Source organism: Parasteatoda tepidariorum, chromosome 3 (assembly GCF_982258835.1).
Source record: "Parasteatoda tepidariorum strain Cologne lab strain chromosome 3, Ptep-v5.0, whole genome shotgun sequence".
Lineage (NCBI taxonomy): Eukaryota > Metazoa > Arthropoda > Arachnida > Araneae > Theridiidae > Parasteatoda > Parasteatoda tepidariorum.
In genome coordinates this window covers 36,507,591-36,528,866 of record NC_141757.1, presented here as the reverse complement: position 1 = coordinate 36,528,866, position 21,276 = coordinate 36,507,591, and the positions used below count along the sequence as shown (strand labels likewise).

The following is a 21,276-nucleotide window of genomic DNA, read 5'->3' as shown; positions in this document are numbered from 1 at the left end:
TAAGTTTTTTGAGCTTAAATTCAAACATTTGGCGCTGATGATTAGAAAATGTTTTCTGCAACGCGTGTGCCAACTATAACTGAAATATTTGTTTTAGCGTTTGTTAAATTTGACTTTCGACTCCACAATTTTGATCCTCTGCAGAGGGGATGGCACCCCGCTTCGGTATCCCGACGACCTGCACGCGAAATCGAGCACTTTACTGTAGAACAGTTTAGCGATGACCAATACCGCACACCCTCGGTCCCTACGCACACTGATCCAAGTGGTCACCCACCCGCACACTGACCGTAGCCAGTGATGCTTGACTACGGCGATCTGTAGGGAACCGTGTCTTAACGATCATTCCACTGCGGGACAAAAATGGTAGGCAAGATTTCATAAAAAAAAAAAAAAAAAACGGAGCAAATTTGTCGCTTTAGCTACACTTTTAAAAAAATATTTACGAGGAACCATTGTAGTACTGATTACATGTATACCGAATCATATATGTTTGTGGTACTCGCGAATGCATAATTTCTTTGAAAAACAGAGTACAAATGAAATAGTTTTGCTACCACTTTTTAAACTTTGCAGAAATCTCAGAAATTTCAAAAACGAAAATTTTACGGGACCCGCTTGCAATATGTAAAAAAATAATCGCTCAAAACTTGCTAGTTTTTTTAAAACAAGCAGCATTTTTACGAGATAAAAATTTACTGAATGATGCAAGTAGGTGTTCAATTTATTTAATCCTTTCAAAATACTACATACTCTTAAATAGTTAAAACCTTACCATATTCTCTGTAGGAACGAAATTACTGAAGTACAAAAGATTAGTCCACCAGTTTCTTCTACATTTTTCAACAATTTTGTCTGTAATTGTTTCTTTCCATACGGGACCCGAGCTGATATGAGGTAAAAGAATACTCGTAGCGATGACAAGCATATAAGGCGGTGTTAATCTGAGGGAAAGAAAAAGAAATATTAATAAATAGTGTGACAAATTGATGTAGGAAAGTTTTCTTGAATAGTATGGGTAACAAATACTATACTCCGTTGCAAGTTAAGGAAATACCATAGATGTACAGGATTTGAGTAATCATCCGCGACTGTATATAGTTCCGTATTATTTAATTATCAAATTATACAAATATGATTTAATTTATGCCATTTTTTATGATATATATTGCGGAATTATTAAAAAAAATGTAGGTTATAGTTTCGAAGTGTTTCTGGAATTATAGACAAGGCGACATATTTCCATAAATATGAGGAACATTCGTTTTTGAAAAAAAAGAAGAAGAAAACAACTATATGATATTGCCAGAGCATTGGATTTGATTAAATCACTAAAAATGTCGTGTCGTATGCTGACATGTCCCAAACAAATCAAAGGCAATATAAGGAATTTTTACGTTTGTTTCACTGTAGAAGAAATTAACCAGCAAGAAACAATATTATTCATTCAGCAGGTTTTTTTTTTTAACAGCGAAGAGTAAGACGTATATTTGTTACGATTTTTAGGAATCATTTTTATTAATTCTTATTACTTGTTAATGGATGACTCAATAAGTTTTGTTTCTCTCATTTCCCACGATTTAATTTAGCAAGAAAATAGGATGCCGTAAAACGTCGTTTCAAAAGTTGGCGATGTTGATATATGTTCGCGCTGGGAGCTTGGCATCTATTTGGCGTCCACTTAGATGCAAACAAGCTCTCTCTTTAAGGATAATGGTTTTTCGTAACTTGTAACAATTAATAGTTTAATCCATTAAGACCACCCTCTTATGCACTCCATTATTAGTTTTTTTTGTATTTTGAATCCTTAAAGTCAAAAAAATTATATGAGGGTCAAAAATTAATAGAGGGTTAATAAATTTTTTTTCTAAATGTAACGAAGCCCTACTTAAGAACAGGAGATGAAAAACATCAAAACCTGCTTAATTGCCGGAGAAAAACGAGAATAGTTGTCAGGTGAGAGAAGAAAGGCATCTAAATTTCAGCGGTCAATCAGACGCTTCTTTATTTTTATTCGTACTGCTTTCTACAATAAGGCTTCGTTACTATTTTGTTTTCCTCGCTGAAACATTAATTTGCGAATCCTATTGTGTGTACGTTATTAATTTTATGCTTGATTCAGAATCTAAAAATATGCATTAGAGACGAGATTATGGAATATACACCGAAGAGTCATTACATTATGACCACCCTCCATCTATAACAATGGGCTCACACAGGTTTTCATGGTTTTTCGCCCAGGAACAATGTTTTCATGGGGCACATTAGAACCCATAATCCTCATAGAACAATCCCTGACGTCTGTAAGCTACTTGAACATAGTTGCAGACTAGGATCACCCATTCATGGCAACAGTTTTTCCTGCGGGGGATGGTGTTTACCAACAGGATAATACACCATGTCGTAAGGGTCGAATCGTCATGAATGGGTTCGAGGAACATTCCAGTGACTTTCAAGTCATGTCTTGGCCTCTTAATTCACCTGACCTTAATCCAATAGAGAATTTGTGGTCCTACCTGGAAAACAAAATTCGTGCTGCCACACTACCCCCTCGCAATGTGAAGGAATTTCAGGACCAGTTGGTGAGCGCTTATTACCAGATACCTCAGACTACCTATCAGCACCTTGTGGAATCAATGCCACTGCGGGTGCTAGCAGCTTTGTGGGCTAAAGGTGGTACTACATGATATTAGCAGGTTGGTCATAATGTAAACGCTTTTCGGTGTAATGCACACTCAGAGTGTCTACTGCTCCCGAGTTCGAATTTATGTGATATTTTATTTGAAATTTCTCGGATTTTCGAAAAACTTGGGAGTAGATTTAAAAGTTTTTCATGAGCCCTATAATGTGATAATTTTAAGATTTTTAAATGTGATATTTTTTTTTCATTTTTAAAAGTTTTTCAAATTAAATTCATTTATGATTATAATTAAACATAATAAATTCAAGTAATTATCTTTTGATATGAAATTATGCTCTAGCAAAATTTAAAAAAAAACCATGGTGTTAGTCTTGTAAGAAATTATTGACTTAGCTTCAGTGCTAATACTTTGTCACTTTTTTCAAAAAGCTGCTTTCTGCCCAAACCCAATAAGTTAACACGTTCATTGCTACCCGAGTTTTGGTTGTAATATCCTCTCCCGACTATATCTATCATTGAAGAGTGGTCATCTATAAATATAAAATCAAAGTAAAATTTTCTTACTTTAAAAATTACTCGTATTTTAGTTTCAAAATTTTACAACTTTTTTTTAATAAGCGATACGTCATTGTTATAGGAAAATATCAGATTTTTTGCAAAATTAGTTGAATGTTAATCTTGCTACAGTTTCATCTGTTTTATAGACACTAGCTGCACGAAAAAATTTAAACACGAGATATCGTGATCCAGTAGCAAACGCGCAAAAAAGTGTGTGAATTTTTCGATAATAAACTCAAAATCAAAATGATAATAGAAATTTCGCACTTTCACGTAGAATTCTGCGCTAACTTGGTTTAAAACCAACTCTGCTTTTCGTAATAACTGCGAGAATGAATTCAGCGATAAATAATGCAGCTTACTTTTATTAATATTGTTATTAATATTTGAAAAATATTATTAAACTTTTATTGATTATTTAATTTCCTTCAACGAAATTGTATAGTTTTAATAAATATAATTTATGATTTTAAAATAGCGAAAATATATCTAGTTTTTTTATGGAACTAGAACTTTCTTATAGAACTTATGGAACAGAAACCAATAATTTTTTTATTTATTAAATGAACCGATCTTGTAAGATAACACGATTCATTTCATTTCTTCATATTCGTATTCTACGTCCACGTTTTTAGTTCGAAGGTAAGCTTTAACAGAAAACAACATTCAATAACTATAAACAGTTAGATTGTAGCTTTGTCTTTGTAGTGTAAATCATGACAACAATAACTTAAAGATACGTAGCAGCTAAAATAAACGCGAGCATGCTTCAATCTTACGTACGGGAGCGTACGAAAGCTAATGTAAAAGTGCGAAATCATTTCTAAATTTCATCAATACATTTCTTCAAATTTGCATTCCATGTCCATGTTTTTAGTTCGAAGGTAGGCTTAAGCAGAAAAGAACATTTAACAATTATAAGCAGCGGGCTTGTAGCTTTGTCTTTTCAGTGTGAATTATGCCAACAATAACTTAAAGACACGTAGCATCTAAAATAAACGCGAGCATTCTTCAATCTTACGTACGGGAGCGCACGAAAGTTAATGAAAAAGTGCGAAATCATTTCTAAATTTCATCAATACATTTCTTCAAATTCGCATTCCATGTCCATGTTTTTAGTTCGAAGGTAGGCTTAAGCAAAAAAGAACATTTAACAATTATAAGTAGCGGGCTTGTAGTTTTGTCTTTTCAGTGTGAATTATGCCAACAATAACTTAAAGATACGTAGCATCTAAAATAAACGCGAGCATGCTTCAATCTTACGCACGGGAGCGCACGAAAGTTAATGAAAAAGTGCGAAATCATTTCTAAATTTCATCAATACATTTCTTCAAATTCGCATTCCATGTCCATGTTTTTAGTTCGAAGGTAGGCTTAAACAGAAAACAACATTTGACAACTATAAACAGCGGGCTTGTAGCTTTGTCGTGTAAATCATGCCAACAATAACGTAGATACGTTGCATCTAAAAAAAAAAAAATCTAAAATAAACTTCAATCTTACGTATGAGAGAGTACGGAAGCTGACGTAAAAGTGGGAAATCTCCTTAATAAAAAATATTTTTGTCCATTTTATAATCTACTATGTGGACTATTGATGTATTTTTTCTTAGTATCAAGTCAGTTCGTCTCTAAATATTTGTCAAATTGAACGGTTATAGTTTTTTGTTGTTGTTTAATTGAGCAAGTGTTTTTGGTTTAACCTTTTTATATATCTTAATATTTAGTTACCACATTATTTTATAAATGTTTGTTACATACGAATATTGTATTAGGGATTATTAAATGATATAGTGCTTACATTCGTTTAAATAACTTGTTAAATGTCTGGACAGCAATGGGGTAAACTACTCTCAAATCAATAATTATCATTTTCCGTTCTTGGTTCGTAGCATGAACCGTAACGTTAAACTGCAATAAGTAATTGGAAATACCTATTGACTGCATGATAATAATTTTAGTGGATTTTATTATTAGTGTAGAGATTTATAAGGTGCAAAACTATATACCTCCAAAACCTTCTAAAGATGTAGAGGAATACATTCAACTTCCCGTTCATTTTAGTAACACCATACGAAACTAAGACAGCACTGAAACAAGAAGAAAAAAAAACGAATTATTATAATGTTGGGTTATTAAAACAAATTATTTACAAAAGTCGTTTTCGCAGAAAAAAGTTAAGTCATATAAAAAAAAAGTTGGCGTAAGTCATGTATTTTACTACAGTAATTGGTGATTTCTTAAACCATGGTGAATATTATAAATCACTTCTACTTTGAAATAAAACATTGTGAATTAAAATTATACTAAAGCAAGACTGTTTTATTAGTCATTTTCTCATTTTTGCTACGATTTATGACTGATTTTTATCATTCATTTACTATGCTGATTACTGTTTATTATAACGGACTTAGATCAGTTAGTTACTATCAGGCACATCAACTTTTTCCTTATTAACGGAAAATTTTACGAGAATATTTGGATTAACAGTCAATTTTGCACTTTACCATTTCATTTCTGATGTAATAAATTTAATTTATTACAGTTTTGACCGTTACTATGTATCAATTTAAATACATATATTTGAGTAGTTAAGCTTTCTATTTGTTTCTATTTAAGTCTTGCAATTTGTGTAGTTAAGTTTTCAAGATTAAGCAATTTAAGTTCACCTTAATTGGATACCTGCAAGTGACGTCATCGTAGCTAAATCATGACATTTGTTTTCTTGATACAAAAGCCAATCAGGTTTGACATACACGCGTGACTTCGCTTACAGGTATCCAATTAAATCCAGTGACGTCATCGTAGGTTAAGCATGCCATTTGTTTTCTTGATACAAAAGCCAATCAGGTTTGAGATACAGCGTGACTTCGTTTGCAGGTATCCAATTAAATTTGATTTAAATCACAGCATAATCACTTCACTTCTCGAGTTGCAAGTACTCAATTGTTGCATCGCTACCACTTTAAATATTATGGGAATCCAAGATTTTCGGATTGGTTCCTTTGTACAATGAACCCTGATTTTTTCTTCGCTACTTTTTATCACCGATTTCTGACAGAAGTATAAAATAGTTTATACTGATGCTAAATACAACATTTCTAGTGCCCATTTTAAAAATCTAAAATATTATTAATTTACCTGATAAAGAAAAATGTTTCAACAGACATAACACCATTGCTTATCAATTGGAATAAAATTTCCTTTGATTTTTCTCTGACTTCCAGAAGATGACCTGCAAAAATGCAAAAGTTTTAATTTTTAAATCAGAATATTTACTTAGACGGCTTTTAAAATAAAAACTCGCAATCCGTAATAACTTTTTAACTAATATTCGGATTTTCACGTGCTTAGATGCATTCTTCAAAGTTAAGAGTCCTTCCTTTCTGTAATCAGAGTAATCAAATCATCGTTTTGGTGTAAACATTGGTATTCATTGCATTATTTTTTTTAAAAATAAAGCTTTTATTAATTTTGATTTGTTATTTTAAACAGATATCATTCGTATGAGATGGTATTAAATTTAGCTCAAATCTTTGCTCAAAATTGTAAAATGTTTAAGCAGAATTCGAAGCTATTTTTTATATATATTTTTTAAATAAAAATATTTTTAAATTATAAATTGTTTGAATTAATAAATTTCTCAAAAAATTTTTCTTAAAAATTTGGCAAAAGTACTAAAGCTGAGTTTTAAACTCAGAAAGCATGGCTAAACATGGCAATATCAGGCACAATTAAAAAAAATATATTTTTTAATTAAAATAAATTTTTTTGAGCCGTGGTGGTTCAAAGAATAGTGCGTTCGCCTTCCAATGATTATAACAAACATTTTTTGCGGGGACTATCAATAGATAATAAATATGTAGGATGATATTTTATGCATTATCAGAATCATATATTATTCAAAAATAAAAAAAAACTTACTATAGGGTAGTCATAAATTGAATGAAATAATTAAATAAACACTTTTTTTTTTATCCTTATCGGATTTAACATCAAAATGTAACTCACTCATTGCTTGGAAATTTTGGTAATAGTAATTGTGAGCTAGAATAACCCAAAGTATTGTAATTGCTTTAAATCCATGAATGATTTTGATAGTATCTGGGTTATCTTCAATTTTCATCAATTTCTTGAAGTTGGTATACAATGAGAAAGCTAATAAGCATTTCAAAGGCACACCTAGGATGATAGAAAAGAAAGTATTATTATTAGCAACATACAGTAGAATCACATATATTCGCGTCATCAGGCAGTGAGCATACGTAGATAATACAGGGAATATGTTTTCACTAAGCTGATACGCAATCAGTTTCTCTCTACAAGCTACAGTGCTTATGTAATCTTATAACATAATCTGAACCAGGAGTGTTTACAATTCACTGTTACTAGTCATCCCCACATTTCTGGTGCGTAGGGTGTGGTAGTGATGATAAGATTTTTCAGTGTATGATGCGATAAGTCATATGTCTTTAGTCTTAAGTTTTATTTCAAAGGAGCAGGCTTTGGTAACTCAGGGGATAAGAGTGCTCGCCTCCCAATGAGGTGACCCAGGTTCGATTCCCAGCGATGGCTGGTTGATATGAATTCCGCAGCCGGATCTCACTGACTACAGTGATGACGATAAATATCTTCAGTGGAAGACAGATCATGGGTTAGAGTCCCCTTGCCGTCGAGCTAACCATGTGAGGTTTGCGTGATTTTCTTCTCCATGTAACGCTAATGCATGTTAGCTTCATCAAAAAGTCCTCTACAAAGCAAATTTATCCTAATACTTGATCCAGGAGTTCCTTTGCTTTCTGAATTTGGCTCAAATGTACAAAGCTACGGAGTTGAGCATTAGTAGTCGTAAATTCAAATTTAGGTCGGCTGTTCAACGACGGTTATTAAAAAAAGGAACCGACAAGTGTATATATATGTATACAACCCTACAATTTTCTTAAAAACTTAAATATTCAGACAAAAAAATAAAACATGGTTCCAAATGCCATTTAAAAAATTCTCTAGATTTTTGAACAATGCTAATTTCATATTTGAAATCTCCGAACCTGAATTAGGTTAGGTCAAGTACTTGTATAATGCATATGATAAAAGAATTTCAAATGTAAGAACTCCTCAATATGATAAGGTTTGTGCTATTAAATACTATGTCAATTAAAAAAAAAATGTTAAAAATTTTGGTTTTATTATTCAGATGTAGAGTCAGGTATGTATGTAGATAAAAAATCAATACCATTCTTACACATTAAAGAATTATAAAAACAAAAAAATATATTTTGTTAATAAATAGCAAATGAAATTAACTGCCATAAATTTTCTAAAACTAAGCTTTCAGAGGATGGCATCATAAGTTCAGGTGATTATTTCAAATGTGAATATGTGCTTCATTTTTCTGAATTATCTGAAAAATTAATTGAAGGATGTGTACAACCAAATAACCGGGAAATAATTTCTTAATATAAGAAACTTAATGAATCTTTTATAGAAAAACATTCTTCATGATGAAAAATGTAGATATCAAACATTATCTGTTTTATTGAGAGACATTTAAATAAAGTAATTTGACATGAAATATCAAGATTTCAAAAACCAAACTTTAGATTTATCGAAAAATATCAAGACTACTTCCACATGGTTGTCGTTGCTAGATATCAAAAATTAACAAAACCAATGATTAAAAAATTCCAAGACAAAGACCCATAACTATTCGAAGTAAGAAAAATTAATTATATTTTTTGATATGAAGCAAAAAGAAATTAGTCAAATTATACGAGAAACAGACGGTCAATTAACGAAAGGTGAATTTAATAAAATTTATATAAATTGCATAACCTTCTAATTTCTTTTGAATATTAGTATATTAATATAGTATAGTATTAGTATAATCATTAGTATTATAGTATTAGTATATTTTGAATTTTTTATTTATTATATTTTTTTAATAATTACATTGGGGAAAATCTTTTTTTGTTTCATGTTGTATGAAATTTTTGTAAAAAGATCTTATCAGTGATACGTTCGTATCCCTGATTTCAAACCTGTAATTGGTTTTTCTTTCCAAGCTATAGATTTCTAAAATGTATATAAATTGCATAACCTTCCAATTTCTTTTGAATATTAGTATATTAATATAGTATAGTATTAGTATAAGTATTAGTATTATAGTATTAGTATTATAGTATTAGTATTATAGTATTAGTATTATAGTATTAGTATTATAGTATTAGTATTATAGTATTAGTATTATAGTATTAGTATTATAGTATTAGTATTATAGTATTAGTATTATAGTATTAGTATTATAGTATTAGTATTATAGTATTAGTATTATAGTATTAGTATTATAGTATTAGTATTATAGTATTAGTATTATAGTATTAGTATTATAGTATTAGTATTATAGTATTAGTATATTTTGAATTTTTTATTTATTATTTTTTTCTAATAATTACATTGGGGAAAATCTTTCTTTGCTTTTTGTTGTATGAAAGTTTTGTAAAAGGATCTTATACTTTCGTATCTCTGATTCCAAACCTGTAATCTGTTTTTCGTTCCAAGCTACAGATTTCCTAGAGACACATTTAGTCTATTTTTTGTCAAAATGAAATTTTGTCAAAAAAAAAAAAAAAAAAAAAAAAGTAAACTCCTTGTTTATAACAGGAGGTCGAGTAAATGCGACGACAAATTTCTAAGCGAGTTAAGGTACATCATCTGAATTAAAGTTGCATATCAATCCTTGCCCGAAAATGTCGTACGACGCCGCCATGGGCCTTTCCCCTATTACAAGCAGTTTCGCGTGCATCTGAACAGGAATAATAGGGAAGCTTCCGTAGCTGAATATGATGACATTTCCGGATATGGGTTCCTATGCAATTTTAAAACTGATGATGTCTCCTATCTTCACTAAAAGTTTGTCGCAGCATTTTTGTGATCCCTTGTTGCACACAACATTTTTAAATTTGTGCATTTCGGCAAAATATCATTTAAGAAATATCTCTTGTTTTAGAAACAAATTTCAGATCCCACATCCGAATTAGGCAAGATCAATAAATGCAACAAAAAATTTGCCCCCCCCCCCTGTGTAATCTAAGAAACTATTGTAACAAGAATGCAATCATTCAACTAGTCTAGTGTAAATATTGGTTATATAAATAGTGAATAAATTATTTCATGCTCTTTTCAAGTTTATTTTTGTTCTTTTTACCCCTAAAAAGGGTAATAGTTTTTTTAAGAAAAAATTAATAATTAAAAAAAATTGTCAAAGAATCAGTTTTTAATAAAAAAAAAAAAAACATCTGCTGGGAAAAGTTAGCGTAGTTGTTTCGGTAACTTTCCCTAACAGGTTTTTAATTTTTTTCTGAAAGAGAAAAAAATGAAAATATATTTATGTTCCATAAATCCATTCTTAAATCTTGCCTTTATAAACATAGAAACTCAAACTATTTCTTCAATTTGAAATTGGGCAAAGTGGCCCCAGTTGATCATGATTAAAATGAAATTGTAAATATATTCCATTACTGTAAAATAAATATACATAAATTGATCTCAATTATTAATATACAGGTTGTTCTAAATTAGACGGACGATTATTAAACATTTGAAACAGAAAAACGGCTAATGTGAAAAAAAATTCTTTCAGTATATTTAAGTGGCAGGGTTGTATATGTTTCTCCCAGAGTTCATATTTTTATTAGTTCAAATTTCTTCAATAGATGGCATTGCAAGTAGCATGCCTGTGAATCACAGAAAAGTAACTGAAAGTATCATTGCAATTCTTCCGAAAAGTCTACTATTTAGGCTTTACGACATTAAATGTCGTAAGTGGAGAATGAAATTCATTTACTGTCGAAAGCAAAATGGAAAATATTAGTAAAAAAGTGGTAACAGCGCTATCTGCAGAAAATTTTTTGAACTAAAATCAGGAACTCGGGGATTTAAACCTTGTCACATAAATTTGATGGAATATTTTTTTGCATTTTTAATCTTAACATTTAACTGTTTCCCTGTTACAAACTTAAGAAAATTGTCAGTCTAATTTAAGACACTTTGTAAAACATATAATACAATTCGTAAATGAATAGCTATTGATGATCTTACTTAAATTCTTTTGAAAATTATTTTCTTGGGATCTTATATTTAAAATGACGTCAATAATAGTTGCCACAACTGCAATAAATACAATTGTTGCCAAAAGCACACTGTAAGAATAAAATCAGCTGTAAATAAAGAGTAAAACATTCCAAAAAATACAATAGAAAAATGAAGCGGTGTGTGATGTTCGACAGTTGACCAAATAAGCTTTTCCCAAATTATCTCTACTTTTTTCTAAAAGGTTTTATATTTAGTGGCAAGATTATTTCTTTATAAAATGGGAAGATCATTAAAGATTGTTATTTGCCATTATTTTTCTGGTAGCTTACAAAAACACAAAACTTAAATACGAGAACTAAAATATTGTGGGAGGTTTCCGTGGTTTTCGTCTCCATGTAACGCAAATGTCAGTTACTTTCATCTAAAAGTCCTCCGCAAAGGCAAATTTCTCCTAATACCTGATTCAGGAGTTTCCGTGTCCTCCGAATTGGGTTTAAAATTAAGAGGCTACAGAGTTGAACATTAATAGACGTAAACTCGACAATTGGGTCGGCTGCTCAACGACGGTTATAAACTAAAATAAGATAGAGAAAAAGGCGGCAGCAATAGCTTTAAAAAAATGGAACATAGTGCTTCAATTTTTTTAAGAACACTAGGAGATTTTTTCTCAAAACGTAAAAGCAATAAAATTATGTGTTTGTTAATTTTTTCATAATTCATAGGTCAATTTGTATAGATCATTTAATAATGTAAAATTATCAGCAATTAAATTTATAATTTTTTTTCTTTCGAAAAACGATTGAAATAAAGTTGAAAAATTCATTAATCTAAAGTAAATAACTTAGAAACGAAAATATTTTTCAAAAATCTAAAGGCAAGCAAATGTAAAATTACCTCTAGATTTTTAAATGTCTCACAAAAAATTTTGATTGCAAGGCTTTATTGATAATTGTAATAAAATTGTAAAAAATTGTAATAAGATTAAAAAACGATTCCCCGATTTTGATATAGTGATTTCCTTGCATTTTACATGTTTCGAAAGACACTGCAAAAATTATCATAAATCTGTGAAATTTAAATTAAGATGATTAAAGGTAAATTTAAATTTCTTTCCCCACCGCCTGAGTTCTCAATTTAATAAATTTGATTTTAGAAACATTTAATCGCCACTCCGTATATATATAAAAGATTAAATAATTTTTAAAAAAATAAAATTTTAAGTGCTCATGATTTTAAAATAAAAATAAAAAAGCTATTTTTAAAATTTCGTGCTTTATTTGTTGTTAGTTAGTCGTTGAAAAATATTTTCTCGCGAAAATTTTAAAAGCTGGAAGATATGTGTATTGTTGCAATCTCCGTAAAAGAGCTTAAAATGTGCAAATGAAGAGGTTTACTTACGCAATTCCTGTTTCGGTTTCATCAAGAACTATTTGGTCAATTTTTACTTCACAGTTTGGAACAATAACATCAAATTCAAGTCCCGCCATTTCGATAACTGTAATGAAAAGCATCATTGTCATTATTTTTTCTTAAAAAAAGTAGTAAAAGTATTACTATTATTATAATTATTAAAAAATGTAATAAAAAGCATTACTATGATTGCTTTTTAACAAAACAATGTAGTAAAAAGCATTACCATCATTAATTGCTAATAAAAAAAATTTAGTAAAAAGCACACATACCAACATTTAACCCAGCATTTATGCCCATAAAGGGACTTTTTACGTTAGGTTAAGGTTAAGATTAGAAGACATGACAAATAGAAAAAAATAAATAAACAAATTAAATAAATAAATAAATAAAAACCAATACCAAATTAAAAACAACGACATGAAAAATGAAGAAAAAAAAAGACTTTTTTATTGGTTAAGGCATTTTAATTAGAAATTATTCAGGGCTAATTGGTCAAGTTTATTAGAGGTTGGGGCTCACCATTACATAATTTTGCAATTTTTTCACGAAAATTATTTCTTACATTATATATTATCACGATATGACTTTTTGAAATTGCCGTTCCAGTTAAAATCAGAAACACATTTCTCGTGGATTATCTTACATTACATATTATCAAGATATGACTTTTTAAAATTGCCGTCCCAGTTAAAATCAGAAACACATTTCTCGTGGAAATATTTAACTTACATTATATATTATCAAGATATGACTTTTTAAAATTGCCGTTTCAGTTAAAATCAGAAATTATTCACCACACGCAATAATTTTTTTTTTCTTGTTTCAAATTCTATTTTCATGGTATAACATTTATCCAGAATAAGGCTTCAAATGTTATATGGACAACAATAAAAAGAAGAGTCCAACTTCTAAACAAATTACACGAAAAAGATTTCTTCAACCGAAAGTTGTTTTAATAGGTTTAATCAAACGTAAGGAAAGTTATAGATTAAAAAAATGAGAATGAAAAGGAAAGGTCATCCTTTCCTGAAGTAGAAAAGGAAATTTTGAAAATCAGTAATGACTAGAATTATTATAAATCATGAATCAGAAATAAAGCTTACAATCTATTTTATTTGTTGCCATTTTCCTTCATATAAAGCTAATTGGCAATTAAGTAAAATTGAAAAACAAACAAACACTCTTTTGTTAGAAATAATCTTTTCCAATAAGTCATATAAGAATTATTTGCGCAATTACAATTGGCCTATCATCCCGATCAAACTTATTGAGTTTAGTTTAAATAATATTAAGTTAAAGTTGATTAATTAAGATAAAATACAAATGAAATTCATAATCACGAAAAAAAAACAAAGATAAAAAGATAAGATAAAATACAAAGGTAAGTGCAACTTATGAATCCTTTAAAGTTAATGTTGAATTGGGAATTATATTGGCTAAAATATTTATTCGTTTACGACCCGTTTCAAAGATTGAGGAACACTAATATTAAATTTAATCATAGCTAAAGAGCTAATGACTTTTATCAGGACTGATCACAATGATTATCATCTATAATATTTAAAATTGGTTGTTCTTACAACAAAAGCCAATTTACTTTTGGATAATTTACAAAAGTGAATTGGAATTGCAGTTTTATCAGGAGTTGCTACAAAATGTCAACCATCACTTAGTCATAGGATTTTGGATTAGATATAATGGAAAGATTTAATGATATTTCTCCTTCCTTGAGAAATCTGATTTAAATTGGATAAGAAAGTGATAAAGTGATAATACATTTTTCTAAGTGATATTACTATTTCACATTTTTATAATATACCTTAATAAACAAAAGCTTTAACCATTTAATGGTTTGGAAGGAAGCATTTATTCAATTGATACTATTCTTTACGTACCAATGTCAATGCAGAATGTGGTGTTTTATTTCATTCCAATGAATTTCAGCTTGTAATTTTAATAAACTGTTTCAAATTTTGCATGTGATAAGTGGAGTGAAAATAACGCGGATATTATGTTTTACTTTCAATTTTAAATTTTGAAATTTATTTGAAAATTTCAGAGATGTTCCTTTTCACGGAATTTCGTTTATTTTGCGGGAAGTTTTATGTGAGGGTTGTATTTCTTTTCTTCCAAATATTATGATACTGCTAGTTTAATTTTGTAGAAAATAACCCATTGAAAAAATATAATTAACCACTTCATTCTTAAATTTTTTAAAAACCTGATTTTAATAACGATAAATGTTAAAATGGCGCAGCAGCGTAATTTGATTGTTGAATTTATCTAGATAAATGCTTATAATAAAAATTATGCTTCAAATATCCTAATAATATATCCATATCTTATAATATGTAATTAAAAAATCTCGAATTAGTGATATTTTAAATCTCTGTTTAGAGATTAATCAAAGATTTTTAACTTAGAAAAACGACAAATCTCATCCATAAATATCCCAACATAAACTAATTAACCAACATAAATTAATAAAATAAACGCACTCAAACGTACGGAATAATTGAAAATTCCTCATTGGATCTTTCGTTGTTGGAAATTACGAGAATTTCGGCATATTGGCATGAAACGCCATAAACCGATTTATCGAATATATCAGTCTTATATTAAAGTATTGCACGCGGATAACTTTTCCAAAAAATCTATTACAGCTGTTATAGATTAAAATTTACAAAAGTGGTTGGCAAGATTTGATAAAAGTTGGAGGAAACTTGTCTCTAAAGCTACAACTTCAATTTTTAAAGAATTACGACAAACGATTGCAGCACTAATTGCATAGATACTGAATCATTTGTGGTAATAACGAATGGATAATTTCTTCGAAAAACAGAACGAAAACGAAGTAACTTTGCTACCACTTTTTAAAACCTTTATATGAATTACAGAAATTTGAAAAGCGTAATTTTACGTGAGGATCTGCGTGAGCTATGTTTTAAAAGTCATAAAACTTAAAATAATTTTATTTTAGCTAAATTCAAATACTAAAATTAAAATCTAATCTAAAATTAAAATCTAATCTAAAATTAAAATCTCAATCTAAAATTAAAAGTGAGAATTAACAATAGAATAATGTACTTAGTATTCTTAAAGATTGGGTAAATAAACAAGAACAATCCTATTTTTTCCCTTATCAAAATAATTTAAGAGTTTACAGATAACAATTTCAATCTAAATTGTTGCAGATTTTGCCAGTAAAAAATTTACCTTTAGTAGCAACAGCTTGAACTTCTTCTTTACTGCACGTGGATGGCATGCATATAGAGGATCTAAATCTGACTAAGTGGTAATTCATTCCTTTTCTCATGAAATCCCATATTGCCTGCAAAAATATTCATAAATTTATTTCACAATACATACTATGAATAACTTTTTGAACACTACTGTTGTATTGCATTTTAAAAACAGAACAGACAAAAATCAAATTTATTTTAATATTTTCCCTTATAATTTAGCAGTCATTTGTTCTCAGGAGTTTCAGATAAAAATAATTAAAATCAAACTGATTTAAAAGTATTCGTAATTTTAAAATGGCAACACATATCTAATGTTGGGTGTAAAATTCAGCGATTTTAATTTTTAAGTCTGGTTCTGGGTTTGAAACCCGGACAAGGCATGGATGTTCTTTCATACTTTGTACAATTTGTTCTTACTGTGGGAGTAACGTTAGCCCACCTAATATGGTGCTTCTGAAAGAGTGACCAACAAATCTGCTCTTCAGATGCCTGTATTGACGGAAGGTCTTTCCCGTGTGGGCATTGGAAAAAAAGAAATTTAAGTCTGATTTCAAAGTAATTTTCACAATGTGCAGAAGAAAAGATATGAGTTAATTAACTTATTAATTTTCATTCAGCAAGAATTTTAACAAATACAATTTAATGGTTTGTGAAAATATAGTCAAAAGCCCCTCTTTTTCCAAATGTGTCATTTATGCTTCAAACTAATTCTTAGAATTGAATCTAGATTATTACGTTAGAAGTTTCCCGAATTTTCACTTCTCAGTTCTCCTGACAGATGCAGAAATGCCTTATTGTCAAAAGAAAAAAAATCTTGGAGTTTTTCAGAAAACAATCTCATTAATCATTTGAAAGTATGAAATTACAATTTTTTGACGAATTGCACTGCATTGAACAAAAGCTGTTCTGATTTTTAGATTTTTTTCCCATTCATAATGGAAAGAAAGTTTTGTGTGAGTAAGTCAAATAAAGTATTAGATACCAGATATTGCGCACAACTTAAGACCTAATAGAAATTTTATATTATATTAATTTAAGTGTACGTTATCTATGATCCAATTTTTAAAAAAGAAGAAAAACGTTAAATAGTTCTGATTAAAAAGTTGTAATTATAATAAATATTTGCATTATCAATTTATTAGATATCGGAAACAATTCAACTAAACTAAATTAAATTTGATTTTATTAGTTTTAAAATAACTAGAAAAACCACCCCACATATAGCATAATGGTTACACACAATTCAAAGAATAATTGGAGTAATCGTTTGTATGCTATCCCATGTAATATGTCTGCAAGTGTGTTTATCATGTTCAGTGCTGCTTGTACTTATTTGGTATCAATATATTATTATGATAAAACGTGTATTATTTTTTTTATACAACGAAAGGAATTTATAGATAGTTTATTTCATTCTCCATATTTATTTCATTCTTAATTTATCTTGCATTTATTCTCGCATTATTTTATTCTTCGTTTATCTTGAAAAAAAGAGAGATATTTTATCTACAACAATATCAAAAGAATAGTATAGGCATTTTGATCTGAAAAACATGATATTGAGATTGATTTAATAATTAGTTATAGTCACCATACATTTAGAGGGAGCATAACTGTCTTAACACAGAATAATACATAAAAGGTACATAAAATACACTTTAAAATTTTTTTATACACAAAAAGGCATTTTCTGAAGCACTAAAAAACGCAGGTAGTTTACTGATATAGAATGGGTAAACGTGTGCATTGCTACAAATGGCAGATTCTGTATAATAGTGAGAACAATCCTTATCAGGCGAATTGTGATTGCCAAAGTCTGATTTAGGATCATCATAACTCGTGAAGGTAGAGGTGGTTGTACAAAAATGGTGCATTCGGAACAATAGTGAGATTCTGTATAATAGATATTCTGTAAAACAGATTCTGTATAATGGTAAGAACAAAGCTTATCAAACGAACTATGATTGACGAACTCTGGTAGAGGATCATCATAACTTGTAAAAAGAACTGTTGGAGGTAACGGTGGTTGCACAAAAAAGTGGATTCTGTAAAACAGATTCTGTATAATGGAAGAACAAAACTCAGTAGGCGAACTGTGATTGACGAACTCTGGTTTAGGATCATCATAAGTCACAAAAGGAACTCTTGCAGGTAGCGGTGGTAGCACAAAAAGGGTGCATTCGGTATAATAGTGAGATTCTGTATAATAATGAGATTCTGTATAACAGATTCTGTATAATGGAGTGAACAAACCTTATCAGGCGAACTATGATTGACGAACTATGGTATAAGATCATCATAACTCGTAAAAGAAACTCTTGGAGGTATCGGTGGATGCACAAAAAAGGTACATTCTGTATAATAGTGAGATTCTGTAAAATAGATACTCTGTGTTAACAGATTTTGTATAATAGTGAGAACAAACCTTATCAGGTGAACTATAATTGACGAACTCTGGTATAGGATCATCAAAGCTCGTGAAAGGAACTCTTGGAGGTAGCGGTGGTTGCACGAAAAGGGTGCAGTAAGCACTCTTCACGTTTCCTGGTATAACAGTGTCGATACAAACATCATAATCTCCAAACGAATTGATACTTCCACTTAATATTCCATTTGGTATCTTGCCTGATGAATCAACCACTGGAATTAAACAAGGGGAGTTAACAGATGTTTGGAAATAGCATATAAATAGGTTAGTTACCATATACAAGTTAGTTGTAGTATATGATAACTAGTATGACACTTAGTATGACACTTGTAGTTGTCATATACAAGTATCATATACAAGTTAGTTGTAGTATATGATAACTAGTATGACACTTAGTATGACACTTGTAGTTATCATACACAAGTGTCATATACAAGTATCATATACAAGTTAGTTTGTTTTAAACATAGAAATAAAACAAAAACAATCAACCAATTCGCATGCTTATTTTCGACTATTTTTTTAAAAGGAAAAATGAACTTTTTTGCGTGTTGTAAAAATTTAATTTGCTATTTTCAATTCAGAATTTATTTTGCTACTTTTTATGTTGTGTTACATTGCGAAATAACCTTATGAACAGAAAGAGAAGCCCTTATTATTTGCTAAATTAGTATAAGGATTCATGCATAAAAGAATATAAAGTTTGAGTTTTACGATACGAAACAAATTTATTTAACATTTCCAGTGCTGCCAACTTTCTGCATTTTTTTGTAAAAATTTATTCTAGTGGTAGCTAAAGTTTATATTTTAATGTGTTGTTTTTTATTCATTTGAACTTATTTTTCACATTGCTACATATACTTGATTTAAAAGTTCATATGCAACGACACTTCGTTCTAGCTGTTTCGTGATGAGGCTCTTAAAATGTTGACAAAATATCCAAAAATTCTGAAAGCGTTGGTTTTTAGATGTCTACCACTCTATAAAATATTTTGCAAAAAGCGTAGTAGTTGGCAAGCCTGCATTTCAGTATTAAAAAAAAAATTCGAAAGAAGGTTAAAGGTTTACACCCTTGAAGTTAGATTTTTTAAAATTCCTTTTCTGCCAAGTAAGAATGCAAGCGCAAACCGTAAATTACGATACCACTGCGCAGAGCTTAATAGTTGGCATTGGTTTATACTTATTTAAGTCGTATTATTTATCGTATTATTTTACCTTGGTTTTTTTTCACCTCCGGGTATTTCCCCCATTAATATCCATCTTATTTTAACGACTTGCAAAGCTATTTATTCCTCAATCAGCAAGTTTTATGCTTTTCTTAAAAAAAAACTGCACTGGCCAACAAATTTGTTCTTTATTTTCTATTACATTTGCTTTTTATTTTCTGTTACATTTGAACGGATCTCAGATATTTTCGCATCGTTGTATTCAAATCTTTAACGTTTTCTCTCTACATGCAACAATTTTTATGCAACCTAATAATTTTCTCCTAACCATGACTTTTAGAAATTCACTCGAGTGAATACAAAGTGCCTTCCCTTTTCTTCTACGTAGGAAGTGGTACAAAGAAGACAATAATGCATTTTAGTTTATGATGAGATATGTTAAGGTCACATGATTTTTTTTGTTTGTTTCAATTGTTATTTCTTGCCATAAGTGTATATGTATGTGCTCAAATAACCATTTTGAAGAAAAAAAAATTAACTTTTGAATGAAAACTAATTTTCGATTTCAAATCAACACACCCGGATTAGATAAAATCAAGTATCTGCATTAATGCAACAAAAATTTTGCTACAAAGTTTTATTTTTGCTGCAATGAGCTGTCTTATACAAAGCTACCAATGATTTTGGATTTTCCCGAAGATTTTGCTTTTGAAATTAAGTAGAAAAGATTTTAATTGTTTTCCTTCTGGAATTAATATATTTAATTTAAAGTGATTTGAACCCATTACAGATGAATAAAATACACATAAATAAAATTTTTGAAAATTATAAGTTGGTGCGTTTAAGTTTAGACACTGAGAGTGATATTTCAAATTACATTATACTACAATTTCGGAAATCATTTTTGTATAAATAGTCAAAGTTGGCAACTGTGCACATATTGTCAAAATCTATCACCCCATAACTTATCAGAACAATTAGGTGTAATTTATAATTCTTGTATCAACCCATATTTTTTTTTAAAGATTATTATACATTTTTAATTTTCTCTTTAACTCTATATGAATCAATTTTAGGTCAAGTATAGAAATTTTATAAAATGTGGTATTATTTGTATTGAAATATGCTTAAAATACTTACTTCCAAGCGAAAAGTTTCATGAATCATTTAAGAAAAAATATGATGCTTGAAATTTGTTGATGAAATATGTTGATTTCCTGAAAATGATTTTCAGGAAATTTGATTTATTTTAATTTTATTTATAGAACGAGCAACTTTAATCCACCATAAGAACAAATGATAAATCTCAAACGAAATAAGTATACATTTTCAAAAAATCGAATTAGTCAATAACCGTCTCAAGCTTAGAAAAAGTAGTTTAAAAATTTCTCAACAAATTTTTTTTTACTCCAATTAAAATATTAAAATTTGTTAGATGTCTTCAGAACCCTGGACAACAGCAGAAAAATAAAATTAGTGAAAAATAAACTTCACATTGTTAATGAAAAATATTTATTCAAATGGTACGTTTACACACCTTTGACCTTAAAATAAAATAAAATGGCTGTAAATTACCTTCCATAAATAACAATTCAAGAAATAAATAAAGACGAATAATTTCTGTGTCACGGTGAAACTATGGCTCAACACAAAATGAGCAGAATTTTAATTCTATAGTTGCAATTACAAAAGTTTCTTTTATTTATATAAATTATGATTGAATTAAATATATCTT

General features: G+C 29.3%; 1 protein-coding gene across 1 annotated transcript in view; it reads right to left on the bottom strand.

The window, feature by feature from the left end:
• LOC107445367 (nose resistant to fluoxetine protein 6) overlaps positions 1-21,276 on the bottom strand; it is a 52,313-nt gene that overhangs the window by 6,710 nt on the left and 24,327 nt on the right. Inside the window, exons 2-9 of the mRNA XM_043043784.3 lie at positions 18,373-18,587; positions 15,919-16,033; positions 12,688-12,784; positions 11,296-11,396; positions 7,210-7,380; positions 6,340-6,433; positions 5,208-5,288; positions 776-944 (exon numbers count right to left, since the gene is read on the bottom strand). Coding sequence (XP_042899718.2) covers positions 776-944; positions 5,208-5,288; positions 6,340-6,433; positions 7,210-7,380; positions 11,296-11,396; positions 12,688-12,784; positions 15,919-16,033; positions 18,373-18,587 — 1,043 coding nt within the window. The remainder of the gene's footprint in view (positions 1-775; positions 945-5,207; positions 5,289-6,339; positions 6,434-7,209; positions 7,381-11,295; positions 11,397-12,687; positions 12,785-15,918; positions 16,034-18,372; positions 18,588-21,276) is intronic.